The following is a 16,518-nucleotide window of genomic DNA, read 5'->3' as shown; positions in this document are numbered from 1 at the left end:
GGCCATTCTCCATGTTATGTATGCTTTTCAAAGCATATTTGTGATCCAATACACTTTATATTTTTTATATTGTGCCTCTTGTGTGATTTGTATTTGGTGATTGTCTCCATTGTGAGATTGTATTTAACCCATTGGTGGTCTTTGTGTATTTATGCTTTTTTGTAGCCCTTTGTGGCATTTGATTGTGTTTGTTATTACTTATTTCAACACATTATGTTTGTTTTTTTGGTCTTCTTGTTTTAGGGTTGCTTCCCTGTTGGTTCATAACTTCATGTGCTCCCTTAAATCTAGTAGTGTGAAGTCTCAATTTAGTTTAAACATGATACTAGTGTTACTTATATGTCTAATGAATTATTTTCTCTGATTTAGAGTGATGGTATGGAATAGGCTTGTTATAAATTCCTTTGATGGACTGTTATAACTATTTCAGGTTTATTGTAAAAAAGGGTGCTCCTGGACTGAAGGCAACAAAAATTGAAAACAAGATTGGTTTAAGGATGGTGCAGAATGGTGATATTCAGTTCATGAGAGTCTTTGTCCCAGATGAGGACAAGTTGTCTGGTGTCAATTCTTTTGAGGACACAAGTAAGGTATTGCATTGATTGAGAAAGTTTTGACTTGCTACTTTTGTAAAGGGAACTTTACTGTCCAATTCAGATGTTCATTCAAGTCTTTTACAGTCCCCAAGTGTTTCTGGTTATGAGCTGGCAGCATGTGGTATTTTGGAATCTTGAACCCCAATTACATAGTAAAGCTTCAGATTTTCTGTTCCATCCAGTTGAGTTCTCAGATGCCCATAACGTTGATATAGAAGTGTCCTGCACTTGGTCTTTGGAAATTTAAATGGACTGATGGAGTAAAGCTTCAAGGTTTCCATTCGTTAAGGTTGTGTTCCCAAATGCTTCAGATGTAGGTTGATTCCTACATATGAAAACAGGGACAGATGTGAATTGTCTTGAAAATCCAACTCATGGTCCCTATCCTTACAATTGGTACTGCTGTCAGATGTGCACATATGTGTATTTAATTGTGCATTAATTCATTGCAACAGACAAGCATGTTACATTTGGAAGTTTGAATGGACTGACATAATATAGGGTTGAGATTCCAAGTGTTTATAATATAGGTAACAGACAAGCATGTTACCTATATTACATGGACATTTCTAGGCACCCAAAGTATTGGTGTGAGACATGGCTGGACACGCCATGGATACATGATTTTTGATGTGCCAGTGTCTCGTGTATGGGTGTCTGACACAGGGACAAGAAGTATCAGACACTTGGAGATGAGGCATCCAGTTTATGACACATGGTGTCCGATGCTTGGGCACTAAGTTTCCATTTCATGACACCTAGTGTCCGACACTTGGACATGAAGTGTCCAGTTTTATACCGTAGAGACCAAGTTTTAGATACAAAGTGCCCAATTCAGGAAATGAAGTGTCCAACGCCTTGGACACAAAGTGTCCAGTTTAGGACACTTTTAGGTGTTATGGACACGAAGTGTTCAACATAACACTTTTTAGGTATCTTGGATGTCCAGTTTGTTAGACATGAAGTATCCAACTAGGACACTTTTAAATGTCTTGGGTACAAACTGCCTAGTTTAGGATACACTTAGATGTCTTGGAAACAAAGTGTCCTATTTAGGATGTATTCATGTTCATGTAAATCATCAATGATAAAGTCAAATGAAATTGGATATACATTTTATATTTGATTTGACACACTTTTTTGTATTTTTTTGCTTTTCCGTCTCTCTCTCTCTCTCTCTATATATATATATATATGTATGTATATATTCGTTATGTTCATGGGTAAGGAACCCCTTAGTTGGAACTCATAGAGGGAAGTTGCTTTGACCAAATCTGATAACATGGATATGTTCAGCATGGTAAAAATAGTAGGAATTGACACTTAGATTATATTTTTTCAACGTAAATAAATTTTTTTAGGGTAGAAAATTCCATATATAATAGGCTGTTGATGTTTCAACCCTTGGAAAATCTGACATGCACGGTCTGTAAGGTCAGATGTGCAAAAAATAAAAAATTAGTGTTTTTAACTAGAGGGTTCCTTACCCATGAGGGTAGCGAAAATGATCCCATATATATATATATAATGTCTAGTTTAATACTCGCCGTGTCTGACACTGTCACCCGTGTCAGTATCCAAGTAACATAGTCCTAGTTATTGGATCTTGGATATCAATCTCTGACCCAAACCAACCCAATCCAATTTCCTGCTAACCTGCTGTTCAATATGCATATATAATTTCAACTCTGCAATCATCCATTGCATGCATGTGCGTGTTGTCACCTGAGAATGTGTTTGCCTTTGTATGGTCTTTCTTGAATGTAAAAAATGGAAAACGAACCCATAACAAACCAAATGTTGAATTTGAAAAGCTGTAAAGCATGTTTTTTTGGGCGGTTATCTCTCTTTTGTGAACCTTTTGTTTCATAACAGTCTAGAGTCTCTAGATTGTTAGTATTTGGTAGTATTAGACAATTAGATTACCTTATATTTCCACACTTCTGGTCATAAAAGTTGCATGGAAAGTGGGCTCATTTAGTGTAAGGTTGACTATTTTTTAAACAGTAGATGAAAGAATCTAGTATTTCACTGGACTAAATATAAGATCACATATTGGATGATTGCATATTGATTTGTCTTAGAATGTCATGCCTGTGTTTGTGTGTTCGTCCATATATCTGTGCATGAGTGAATGTGCATCCTTTAATGCATGTTCCTCTTTGCTAAATCCCTGTGTCATATTACCTGTACCCACATCCAAGTGACAGAGATGTTGGAGATTCAGAGGTTAAACAAAATTGACATATGGTGCCTGCAGATAAGGTTAGTTACTTGTTATTGAGGTGTAGGGATTTTCGCATCTTTCTTCTGACTTACAGTGAACAATACAAATTGCAATGTGTTCTTACCATATTTTTCTTTTCTAATAAGTTAGTGCTGGTGGCAGATGTTTCTTCGTTTCTGATTGAGGTCATACATAAATCACAACTGTTGTTCCTTATCATTTACACATTCATTCCTGAATAAAGCTTGTTCAGTTTGTCATGCTCATCACAATAAACCTTTCCATTTTATCTGTACAGGTACTTGCCGTATCACGTATCATGGTAGCTTGGCAGCCTATTGGGATTGCTATGGGTGTGTATGATATGTGCCACAGGTACAAAATGCATATACTTTTATAGGCTTCTGCTGGGATGTAAGGGGTTGAATTTGCTTGAAATGTGAATCTAGATCTGACCTAATCCAAACTTGGGTCTAGGACAATTTTATATCTCAGTCTTGGGTTGGAATTCGTCCAACTTAATCAAGTCCAATTAGTTTTCACATTTTTTTCCTTTTTTTCTTACATATTTGGATTGTTGGGATCCTAGTAACCATGTTCTGTATCTTGAGTGTGGGCCATGCATAGAGCTGTATGCTGACTCTGTAATTAAAATGATCTTAGAAGCTGCAACCATGTCAATATTATGAACAAAGCCTACTGTGTACATCCATATGCATGCATTGTTGTGATCATTAGGACAACATTTCTTGATATCCATATGCTCACAGGTACTTGAAAGAGAGAAAACAATTTGGTGCACCATTGGCAGCATTTCAACTTAATCAAGAGAAACTTGTCCGAATGTTGGGTAATGTTCAAGCAATGTTCCTTGTTGGTTGGCGGCTGTGTAAGTTGTATGAATATGGAAAGATGACACCTGGTCATGCAAGTTTGGGGAAGGTAATTTTCATTTATGATAAAGTTTTTAATGGCAAATTCTAGTGGATCCACTGAATATGATGTTCAATATTTCAAATCAGGCATGGATTTCTCTGAGAGCAAGGGAGACTGTTTCTCTTGGTAGAGAGTTACTTGGTGGTAATGGGATACTAGCGGATTTCCTGGTAGCAAAGGTATCTAAAAGAATTATTTTCTATTACATTCTTTGTTGGTTAAGGGAATTGACTCTCACTTAAGTGACTGACAGATGGATGAATTCATGCTAAACTAATGACTCTTTAATCGATATTTCATGTTGTTAATTGATTCAAACTCTTAGATGCTGCGTTTTTCTGAAGAAGGTATATCCATGGATTTTCTTCTCCCATGAAAAATTCTAAGTGATATGAGAGCTTTGATAATGAGAATGGAATTCTGTAGTGGAAATTCTAAATTATGTAAGGGTGCATTTGGATTCAATCAAAATTGAGGGAAATAGAATTTGAATTACCAATCCCCTTCTTGCCACGCCGGATTCACTTGTTTGGATCCATTTTCTGATTTGGTAATTTGAATTCTAAGTCCCTAACATTCTCTGTTTAGAGTTCCCACCTCCCTAGGTGGGGAACTCTAATTCCTGCACCCCTCAAGGAATTCTCTTTGTGTTTAGGATTCCTCTCTTTTTCTTATGGCATAGGACTCTCACTTGCTTTGATGGAAGGCATCACACCTCTCTCTTTCTCTCTCTCTGAATCGTACATCAGAATCTGATCAGTAGAGATGGCAGTGGACGGGGGACAAGGTCTCCACCCCCGCCCTGTCTCAAAATTTGGACCTCCATCCCCGCCTCCATCTCCTCACGAGTTTGGATTTTAACCTCCATTCCCGTTTCATGTCCTCCATCCTCGGTCCAAACGGGGCGAGGCGGGGTGGGACCTCATTTCCCCTCGGTCCATTGCCATCCTTTAGAATGATTGGGGACGGGGCGGGGCAGGGCAAGGCGGGGATCAGGATGGGGACGGGGCAGGGTGGGGGAAAGCATAAGTTCATCCCCGCCTCCATCCCCGCACGGGTTTTGATTTTAACCTTCATCCCCGCCTCCATCCCTGTTTCATGTCCTCCATCCTCGGTTCAAACGGGGCAAGGCGGAGTGGGGCCCCGTTCCCCCCCCCCAGTCCATTGCCATCCCTACTGATCAAAACTTCTGGCTGGCCGAAAAGATTTTTGGGGTTTTTCGGTGGGAGCAATGGTGGACAGCAGAATTTCCTGCTGAAAATATTTTGGGGGTTTTCTGGTGGGACCAATGGTGGGCAACAGAGTCTGATCAAAATTTCTGTCTGGGAAGATTTATGGGGTTTTCCGGAGGGAGCAATGGTTTCTAGGGAGGCCTCCATGTGGTTCTCGGCCATTCATGTAGATGATGTGAATGATTTCATAATGGATTTTTTGGTGACAACATTAGCCGGATTTTACTTGGTGTTGGGTGCCTTTTTAGAGATCGTGTAAATGGAGGATCTCTTGAAGAATTGAGATAGAATAATCTTGTGGTTCAAATTTTCTAGGAATTGGAGTAAATAATTAGAGCAGATCAAGTGATCTGCCAAATCACTTTTAGAAAAGAAAATGGGAGAGGGAGCAGAAAGAAGACGGCGACAGGGGCATTGCCCCTGCCAGCCGGTCGGAAGGAAGGTGGCGGCAGGGGCGACGCCCCTGCTGGCTGGCCGAAAAAAAAGAGAAGGGAAGGGGGTTGTGCCCCTTCCCGCACCCTGGTGGTCAATGTTAAAATATATAATCTCATATGTAATCTTATATGCATGTAATCTTTTCTTTTCTTTTTCCTTAGTTAGCTTTAGTTAGTCTTAGTTAGAACTTAACTAGAAATTAGGTTTAGTTTTTACTTTTTGGACTGTTATAGCCATTTCCTTTTTGACTAGTCAAAAAAGTGCTTTTTGACTAAAGTCAAAAAGCAAATTTCAAGAGAGTCGTTGGACTCCCAATGGTTCTAAATAGAGCTGTTGGGAGTCCAACAACTCCCTTGATGGCTCCTCTCCCTTATCTATAAATATGGGGTACTATTCCTGTTAAAATATATGTAATACCTATATTTATATATATATATATATATATATATATATATATAGTTCTCATTCACTACCCGATAAGGGGTAGTTTTGTAATCTCGCCCAATAGGGGCATTTTAGACTTTTTCCTTTTCTTCTTTTTTTCCTTTTTCTTTTTCTATTTTTTCCTTTTTCTTTTTTGTCTTTTTTTATTTCTTTTTGTGCATTTAATGCACAGCCATTGGGGGCCCCAACAAAGAGTCGTTGGGCCCCCAACGGTCACAATTGTGACCGTTGGGAGCCCAACGACTCCTTGTTGGGACTCCCAATGGTCCCTCTCTCTTGCTTTTCTCTAACTCTCCCTCACTCCTCTCTTGCCTATAAATAAGTGGGGTCTCCCCCTTTGTAATGTGTGGCTTCTTCAAGCCCTTTTGTGCACTTATAAGATTTTATGCTTTCTAGCCATTATTGGCTTTTGTGTATGTCCTCTTTTGGACTTGTTCTTTGATTTCTATATGTGAATGTCCATTGTAGGACATACATTTCTTTTCCGCATATTTCATTACATGGTATCAGAGCTTTGGTTGTGCTCTTGATTCATATTGCTAGTTGTCTTGTTTTATCTCTCTTTGTTTGTCCTCCATTCTTGATTATATAATGGAAGGAGAACAAAAGATTGATCTCTCCTTCAAGCTCAATGGTACTAACTACATGATGTGGGCCGCCGCCATGGAGAACAACCTCAAAGGTAAAAAGCTTTGGGGATACGTTATGGGCACCATTAGGGAACCTCAACTTCAGCTTACGAAAATTGATGGTGATCAAGAAAAAGCTCTAGAAGGAAATGCTCGCATGAAAGCTATTGAAGATCACCAATCCAAGGTAGAAGATTGGGAAAGTAAGCATGCAAAAATTCTTGCATGGTTCATGAACAACGTGGAGTTAAAGATTTGTGCCAACATTGCTAAATTCCGCCTAGCAAATGAAGCATGGTTCTTTATGAAAGGTATGTATACCCAAAAAGACCTTGCTCGTCAATTCTTCATCCAAGAAAAAATTCGTACCATTAAGCAAGGTGAAATGAGTGTAAGAGATTACTATAGCACTCTTGGCCCTTTGTGGGATGAGCTATCCCTTCTTGAACCCAAATGGGTATCAAGTGAAGATGTTGAAATGAGGAGAGAACAAATGGAGAAAGAACACTTTTTCCAATTTTTACATGGGCTTAGGCCCGAATATGAACAAGTTAGGTCCTCCCTCCTTCATAGATCCAAACCACTTCCATTGGAAGATGCCATAGCCGAAATATGCCAAGAAGAAACACGTCTTGGCATGATTAAAGGAGGAGATGAAGTTCTTGCCGTGTCTAAACCCGGCAATCATATGAAAGCATATAAGCCTCCACACTTTGGGAGGCAAAATAACTATAATGGCAATTATAGGAAAGCCATTTGCCATCATTGTCAAGAACCGGGTCATATAAGACCTAATTGTCCAAAGATAAATGAACCTCCAAAAGGTAAAGTTGCTATTATTGAAGAAATCCCACAAAAGGAGACAATGAAAGGGAAAGAGTCCTTCTCCCTTGCTCAACTATCCGAAGCACTACAAATTCTACTCAAGTCGCCATCAACTTCGGGAGCCGCCATTGCCTCTTCTTCTCCTCCAGGTACGCCTTCTTGGATCCTTGACTCTGGAGCATCTTTTCATATGACCCCTATTGAAAATGGACTATCCAATGTATGTAGCAACTCCAAAAATTCCTTTGTTTCCACCGCCGATGGTACCTCTTTACAAGTTAAAAGTTTTGGAACCTTAGATTTTTCAAAAGATTTTTTTGTGCCAAATGTAAGAGTAGTACCTCAACTTAATTTAAATCTTTTATCGGTCTCCCAAATATGTGATCATGGATGTGAAATCTCCTTCTCAACCAAGGATTGTTCTATACAGGATCTCCAGTCCGGGAAGTGGATTGGGCAAGGCCATAGGAGGGGAGATCTCTACTACATGACCCACTTGAAACTTCCTACTAACTCATTTTGTAATCATGTCCAAGATAAAAATATAGAAACTTGGCATCAAAGACTTGGACATCCAAGCTTCTCAAAAATGTACTCCTTTCCCTTTGGAAAGAAATTTTGTAATGAGAAACATTTTGTTTGCAAGAGTTGTATTTTTGGAAAAATGAAATCCACCCCATTTCCAAAGAGAACATTTGTGTCAAAAAGACCCTTTGAATTAGTTCATTCGGATGTTTGGGGTCCTTCTACGGTCATATCAAAAGGAGGATACTCATATTATGTTACTTTCATTGATGATTTCACTCGATATGTGTGGATCTATTTTCTCAATCTAAAATCCGAAGTTTTTAACTTCTTTAAAAAATTTCATATGATTGTCAAAAATCAATTTTCAACTAATATCTCCATTCTTCGATCCGACTCCGGTGGAGAATATCTATCAAATGAATTTCAAGAATATTTGGAAACCAATGGAATTTGTCATCAAAGGTCATGTCCTAGGACTCCCCAACAAAACGGTCTAGCCGAAAGAAAGCATAGACACATCTTGGAAACCACTAGGACTCTTCTTATTTCCAAAGAAATTCCAAAATGCTATTAGGCCGAAGCTGCCTTAACCTCCACGTATTTGATAAATAGAATGATATCCTCATCCCTACAAAATATATCTCCATATGAAAAACTTTTTGAAAGAACACCCGATTTTAATAGATTAAGAATTTTTGGGTGTAAGTGCTTTGTCTTTACACACAAAAGAGATAAGTTATCTCCCAAGGCTATCGAATGTGTGTTCTTAGGATACGGAGAAAATCAAAAGGGTTTTAGGTGCTTCGATCCCAAAAGCAACAAACTATATGTATCCAAAGATGTTACATTTTTAGAAAATGAGAACGGTTTTGAGAAAAATAAAGATATTGATGAAAGCGAATATGCTTTCTTATTTGATCTTCTCTCTCAAGAAGATGTGACTCCTCACGAAGAGGATGTTCCTAATGATTTAGAGGATACTCCTCTTAGTAATGTTGAAAATGCAAGTAATGATGTTGAAAATAGGTCCATTCAAACCTATGCTAGGCGTGGTCAAGAAACTCCCATTAGCGCTTTAGAAAAATATTCTCAAAATTCCAACATAGAAGAAACCTCTTTAAGGAGATCTAGCCGGATCTCCAATCCTCCTAATAGGTTTGTTTCCTATGAGTCCCTAACACCTAAATATAGGGCATGCCTAATTGCATTACACTCTTATCATGAACCGTCACACTATAATGAAGCCAAAAACATTCCTCAATACGTTGAAGCCATGAAACTTGAACTTAGTGCCCTTGAAAAGGCTAAAACTTGGGAAATAACCTCATTACCCACTGGAAAGAAGTCTATTGGATGTAGATGGGTCTTCAAAATTAAAACTAAAAGTGATGGGTCATTAGAACGTTATAAAGCTAGGTTGGTAGCCAAAGGATATGCTCAAGAGTACGGAATAGACTATGAAGAAACCTTTGCTCCCGTAGCTAGAATGACTAGTGTTAGGACTCTTATTGCGGTTGCATCCGTTAAAAATGACCTATCTATCAATTGGATGTTAAGAACGCATTTCTTAATGGCGAACTAAGTGAAGAGGTCTATATGGATCCTCCACCAGGAGTATCTATTGGTGAAAACAAAATTCTTAAACTAAAAAAGGCACTATATGGGTTAAAACAAGCTCTGAAAGCTTGGCATGACAGATTTAGTACTGTAATGACTAGCTTAAATTTTCGTTCATGTTATACTGACACTGCGTTATTTGTGAAAAGTGCAGGGTCCTCTGTAGTTATTCTACTACTATATGTTGATGATATGATCATCACTGGAAGTGATGAGCAAGGAATCCATGATATTAAGAAAATTTTAAAAGAAAATTTTGACATGTCTGACCTTGGTTTCTTAAGATATTTTCTAGGTATTGAAGTTGCATATTCACCTCGAGGGTACATCCTCTCTCAGATGAAACTTGCTGCTGACATCTGTGCCAAGTCTGGAATTTCGGATGATAAGAAGACAGAAACCCCTGAGGTTATCAATGCAAAGCTGAGACTGGAAGATGGGACACTTCTTGAGAATCCTACTCCCTACCGTCAACTCGTTGGGTCTCTGACATACTTATCCATCACTCGGCCAGACATAGCTCATGCAGTTCACTCCGTCAGTCAATTTCAACATGCTCCTACAACTGTGCACATGAGTGCAGTCTTAAGAATCGTCAGATATATTAAAAACACCATAACTAAGGGAGTTTTTCTTTCCTCTTCATCATCCCTTGATTTAATTGCTTATACAGATGCTGATTGGGGAGGAAATCCCAATGATAGAGTCTCAACCACTGGTTTTTGTGTTTTCCTAGGTGACTCTATGATTTCTTGGAGATGCAAGAAGCAGCATAAAGTATCATTGTCCTCAACTGAAGCGGAATATCGTGCAATGGCCACTACAACCATGGAGCTTGTGTGGCTTAGAAGTCTCCTCTGTGATATGGGCATCGTCATCTCAATTCCTTCGAAGATGTATTGCGATAACAAGAGTGCTATCTATATTGCAAGCAACCACACCTTCCACGAGCGTACTAAACACATTGAGATGGATTGCCACTATGTTCGAGATGAATACCTAAAAGGAACCATAGCACTGCCCTATGTCACATCCGAGTACCAGTTGGCGGACTTTTTCACCAAAGCTCTTGCTGCTCCTCGTTTCATGTTTCTTCTCAACAAGCTTTCCGTTGTATCCCCGTAAAGCTTGAGGGAGGGTGTTAAAATATATGTAATACCTATATATATATATATATATATATATAAATATAGTTCTCATTCACTACCTGATAAGGGGTAGTTTTGTAATCTCGCCCAATAGGGGCATTTTAGACTTTTTCCTTTTCTTCTTTTTTTCCTTTTTCTTTTTTGTCTTTTTTTATTTCTTTTTGTGCATTTAATGCACAGCCATTGGGGGCCCCAACAAAGAGTCGTTGGGCCCCCAACGGTCACAATTGTGACCGTTGGGAGCCCAACGACTCCTTGTTGGGACTCTCAATGGTCCCTCTCTCTTGCTTTTCTCTAACTCTCCCTCACTCCTCTCTTGCCTATAAATAAGTGGGGTCTCCCCCTTTGTAATGTGTGGCTTCTTCAAGCCCTTTTGTGCACTTATAAGATTTTATGCTTTCTAGCCATTATTGGCTTTTGTGTATGTCCTCTTTTGGACTTGTTCTTTGATTTCTATATGTGAATGTCCATTGTAGGACATACATTTCTTTTCCGCATATTTCATTACAATTCCCCTTGTATAGCATTCGGTTGTATGGGATTTTCTCCCAAGTTAATGAGATTCATTTTTTGTTATTCCTTTTGTATACCCTTTTTTGGGTATTGTGTATGTTCTTATGCTTGAGCTCTCTTTGTGAGTATTTGTTGAGAGTTACTTTGGTTGTGGGTTTCATTTTCTTACATGGTATCAGAGCCATTGGTGGAAGCAATCAAAGGTTTTTTGTGTGCATTAGGAAGCGTGCCACTCAAGTTTTCCTCAAGAGAGTGAAGTCCCTTTAAAGTAGTGGGCGTGTGAAGACTTGGAAGCTTGGAGGTTTGCTTATTTTTGCCATTTTGTGGTAGAGTATCTTCCTCTTTTCTCATTTTTTAAGTTTTTTCATCTTCTCCTTCTTTCTCTTTCCATTCACAAGCTTGTAAAATGGATGACAATGATAATGTCACCATTATGCCCATAAAACTCAATTATTCAAATTATGTAACATGGGCTTCTATCATGAAGGGAAAAGGATTATGGGGATTAGTAGATGGAACCGAGGAGGAACCTAAACTAATTCTCACCAAAGAAGAAGGAGAAAAAGAAGTACCTCTCTCGAAGGTAGAAAAAGTCAAAGCTATTTCCACATATGAAAAAAAGTGAAAAGAATGAAGAATGGGACATGCCAAAATCATGTCTTAGCTTATATCAAGTGTTGATATAAAAAAGTGTTCTAGCCTAGCCAAATTTGAACACACCAATGATGCGTGGGATTATCTTAAGAGAATGTGCTCTCTCAAGGATATTGCCCATATATGCAACCTTCAAGAAAATGTTCGTAATATGATTCAAGGGGACAAAAGCATTAGGGAATATTACAATAGTTAATCCTAGTTATGGGAGGAATTAGCTCTCCTTGAACCAAACTGGCATTGCCCACATGACATAGAGCTTCACCAAAATCAAGTAAATGCAGAGCATTTCTTTTAATTTATCAATGGTCTGAGATCGGAATTTAAGACAACCAAATCCGCTCTTCTTCATCGGAGAAAAGTCCCTTCCATTGAAGATACAATTGAAGAGTTGAGCATGAAAGAAAACAGACTCAAGAAAAGAATTTCTAAAAGTGATGATGACTCGGTCTTAGCAGTATCTAGATCGAGAAATCATGTTCGTCCATATAAACCTCCGCATGTTGGGAGGACTAATGATGAAAAGCATGGAAGTGAGTTTAAAAGGAGAAAGATCATTTGTTATTATTGCCGTGAACTGGGACATGTCAAAACATATTGTCCAAAGTTAAAAAGACCTTATGAAAAGAAGTTGCCATAGTCAAATCTCTGCAAGAAACAAGCAAGACATCCATTGGGAATATGTCTCTAACTCAATTGGTGGAGGCACTTCAACCTCTTCTCAAAGGAGCTTCGTCATTCGCTGGAGCCGTTCTCTTTCGTAGGCATCTCTGATCCTGGTAAATCTCTTTGGCTTCTTGATTCTGGAGCTTTTTTTCATATGACACCCAATTTAAAATTGTTATCCCAATATCATAACTCAAGTGGTTCAAACGTTTTTACCGCTGACGGAACATCTCTTGAGATTAAGAGAATAGGATATTTTGAAAATACCTCTCAAAACTCAAAAGGATTTTGCATTCCAAAAATTAGATATATTCTCAAACTTAATTTAAACCTTTTATCCGTATCTCAATTAACTGATCATGGGTGTAATGTTTCCTTCTCTTCTCGTGATTGTCGAGTACATGATCACCAGTTAGGGAAGCTGATTGGGGAAGGCCATAGAGAAGAAAGCTTGTACTACATGGATTTTTTGAAAATTCCCAAGAATACACTATGTTGTAATGTTCAAAAGTTAGATTTGGATCTTTGGCACAAAAGATTTGGACATCCTTGTATATCCAAGATTCAATTTTTTCCAAACATGGAAAAATTTTGTAATTTTGAAGCTTTTACATGTGAAAAATGTATTCTTGGAAAAATGAAAAGACTACCTTTTCAAGAAAGAACCTTTGTTTCTACACGACCACTTTAGTTGATTCATTCTGATGTTTGGGGTGCCGCACTTGTTATATCAAAAGGTGGGTTTATGTACTATGTGATCTTCGTAGACGACTTTACATGACACACTTGGATTTATTTTCTTAAATATAAATCTGAAGTTTTCTCTTACTTTCAAATATTTCACAATATGGTCAAAAATCAGTTTAAAGAGGATATCTTGATATTTCGTACTGATTCAATGGGAGAATTTTATCAAAAGAATTTAAAGATTATTTGAATCTATATGGGATTTTACATAAAAAATCATGTCCTTACACCCCTCAACAAAATAGTTTAGCTGAAAGAAAGCATAAGATATTATAGAAACTACAAGAACCCTTCTTATTACACATCAAGTACCAAAAATTTTCTGGGTTGAATCTGCCTTCATTGTTGTTTATCTCATCAATAGGATGCCTTCTTCCTCGATAAAAAATATTTCCTCAACTGAAAAGCTTTATAAGCAAACTCCAGATTACTCTAGGTTGAGGGTGTTCGGACGCAAATGTTTTGTGTTCACATATAAAAATGATAAATTCTCTCTACGTGCTATTTCCTGTGCCTTTTTAGGTTATGCAAGTCATCAAAAAGGGTACAGGTGTTTCGATTTCAGAAATAACAAACTATATGTCTCAAGAAATGCATCCTTTTTGAAAAATAAAAGTCCCTTTGAAAATAAAGATTCTACGGAAACAGACGAGTACTCCTTTCTATTGTACTTAGTTCCGAGGAGTAATGAAAGTGATATTGGTCAAGATGATCAAAATGATCAAAATGATATCACTAACACTGAACTAGTTGATAGCAACCAAGATTGTATTCAATACTCTAGATGAGGAAACTTAGAAAGACTATGTGCTTTTGAAAAGTACACAAAGGAACAAGACCCTGTGTCTTCAACTAGAAAATCCACTAGGATCTCGAAAGTCCCTAAAAATTTGTGTCATATGAGTCTTTTTCACCAAAATATCAAGCTTTCGTTGCCTTAATTCACTCTTATGGCTAAGGATCAACCTGAATGGGTCAAAGCTATGGAAGTTGAATTAGAAGCTTTAGAAAAAGCAAACACCTGGACCTTTCAAGATATCCCACCCAACAAAAAAACTATTGGTTGTCGCTGGTGTACAAAGTTAAGACCAAGAATGATGGCACTCTTGAGAGGTTCAAAGCTCGGTTAGTTGCCAAAGGCTATTCTCAAGAATATGGAATAAACTATGAAGAAACCTTTGCCTCAGTAGCTAGAATGACCACTGATAGAATCTTGATAGCTCTTGCCTCTATAAAGAAATGACATATTTTTCAAATAGATGTTAAAAATACATTTCTAAATGGAAGTTTAGCCGAAGAAGTATATATCGATCCACCACTAGGAATTAATGTCCCTAAAGGGAAAACTCTTCGCTTAAATAAGGCTTTGTATGGTCTCAAACAAGCTCCGAAAGCTTGGTATGATAAGTTTAATAAGGTTATGCTTGATTTTGGTTTTCAATCTTGTCTTACAGCTTTGTTTGTTAAGAATTCTAATGCAGGTATTATTATCCTTCTTCTCTATATTAACGACATGATCATCACTGAAAGTGATAAAAAGGGAGTTTATAATATTAAAAAGTTTCTCAAAACACATTTTGAAATGAGTGATTTAGGTTTTTTAAAATACTTTCTTGGTATAGAAGTTGCATACTCTTCTAGAGGATATTTACTAACTCAATATAAGTTTGCCTTGAATATTGTTGTCAGGTCAGACATTTTAGATGAAAGATACATTGACACTCCCGAAGTTGTAAATGTCAAGATGAAGATTGATGATGGAGAACCACTTGAGAATCCAATTCCTTATAGACAAATCGTTGGGGTACTATTGTATCTTTTCATTACAAGACCTGACATTGCACATGTTGTCCATACAATCAGTCAATTTCAACATGCTCAAATTTCTGTTCATATGAGGGCAATTTTACGAATTATTAGATATATTAAAAATTTCATTTCTCGAGGGTTATTTTTGTCTGCTTCTTCCAACCTAAAACTACTTGCTTATACTGATGCAGATTGGGCAGGTGATCCAAATGATCGCCACTCAAATACTGGTTTTTGTGTCTTCTTAGGAGAATCTTTGGTCTCATGGCGATGCAAGAAGTAACAAAAAGTCTCTCTCTCGTCAACAGAGGTTGAATACAGTGCAATGGCTACAACTACTATGGAAGTATTCTGGCTTCGACGACTACTCTCCGACATAGGAGTCGAAAGTTCAGGAGCATCAAATCTCTACTGTGACAACAAAGGCTCCATATATATTGCTAGCGACTGGACATTCCATGAGCGCACCAAGCATATAGAAATGGATTGTCACTATGTACGAGAGGAATTTCTACGCGGCATCATCAATCTTTCCTACGTCTCTTCAGAATATCAGTTGACGGATTTCTTTACCAAACCTCTCGCGGCTCCTAGATTTCACTTTCTCTTAGACAAACTTTCGGTTATCCAACCGTAAGTTTGAGGGAAAGTGTTAAAATATATAATCTCATATGCATATCTCATATGTAATCTCATATGCATGTAATCTTTTCTTTTCTTTTTCCTTAGTTAGCTTTAGTTAGTCTTAGTTAGAACTTAACTACAAATTAGGTTTAGTTTTTACTTTTTTGACTGTTATAGCAATTTCCTTTTTGACTAGTCAAAAAGGTGTTTTTTGACTAAAGTCAAAAAGCAAATTTCAAGAGAGTCGTTGGACTCCCAACGGCTCTAAATAGAGCTGTTCCAACAACTCCCTTGATGGCTCCTCTCCCTTCTCTATAAATATGGGGTACTATTCCCCTTGTATAGCATTCGGTTGTATGGGATTTTCTCCCAAGTTAATGAGATTCATTTTTTGTTATTCCTTTTGTATACCCTTTTTCGGGTATTGTGTATGTTCTTATGCTTGAGCTCTCTTTGTGAGTATTTATTGAGAGTTACTTTGGTTGTGAGTTTCATTTTCTTACAGTCAACAAGGGGTGCAGCCCCTTCCCTGTCATAAACACGCAGAGGGAAGGGGCACAACCCCTTCCCTGGCTTCAACGAGCAAAAGGAAGGGACACAACCTTCCCCAATAACTGAGAGTAGAGGGAGTAGGGAGGGGCCGAGCCCCTCCCCTGCGAAAAAAAGGAGCAGGGAGGGGCTCGACCCCCTTCCCTGCCAACCCAACAAGAGAGAGCGAGGGGGAGGGCCGAGGCACCCTTCCCATTGTCGCATGTTGAGGAAGGAAGAGATAGGGGTGAGGAGGGCTTACCTGCAAGGTGAAGGGGGTCGCCGGCATCGGGGTAGCCTCCAGCGAACTGAAGAGGACAAGGGAAAGGGGATGGCATCGGGGTTCGGCCGCGGTGAGTG

The 16,518-nt window shown here is 38.3% G+C and overlaps 1 protein-coding gene across 1 annotated transcript in view; it reads left to right on the top strand.

The window, feature by feature from the left end:
• Positions 1–16,518, top strand: part of LOC149842244 (acyl-coenzyme A oxidase 4, peroxisomal-like) — a 35,532-nt gene that overhangs the window by 16,529 nt on the left and 2,485 nt on the right. The window contains exons 9-12 of the mRNA XM_089999025.1: positions 431–590; positions 3,122–3,198; positions 3,594–3,765; positions 3,846–3,938. Of these exons, the coding sequence (XP_089855151.1) occupies positions 431–590; positions 3,122–3,198; positions 3,594–3,765; positions 3,846–3,938 (502 nt within the window). The remainder of the gene's footprint in view (positions 1–430; positions 591–3,121; positions 3,199–3,593; positions 3,766–3,845; positions 3,939–16,518) is intronic.

The sequence above is a fragment of the Nuphar pumila genome, chromosome 3 (assembly GCF_984573655.1).
Source record: "Nuphar pumila chromosome 3, dmNupPumi1.hap1.1, whole genome shotgun sequence".
Taxonomy (NCBI): domain Eukaryota; kingdom Viridiplantae; phylum Streptophyta; class Magnoliopsida; order Nymphaeales; family Nymphaeaceae; genus Nuphar; species Nuphar pumila.
This window is presented reverse-complemented; position numbering and strand designations above follow the sequence as displayed.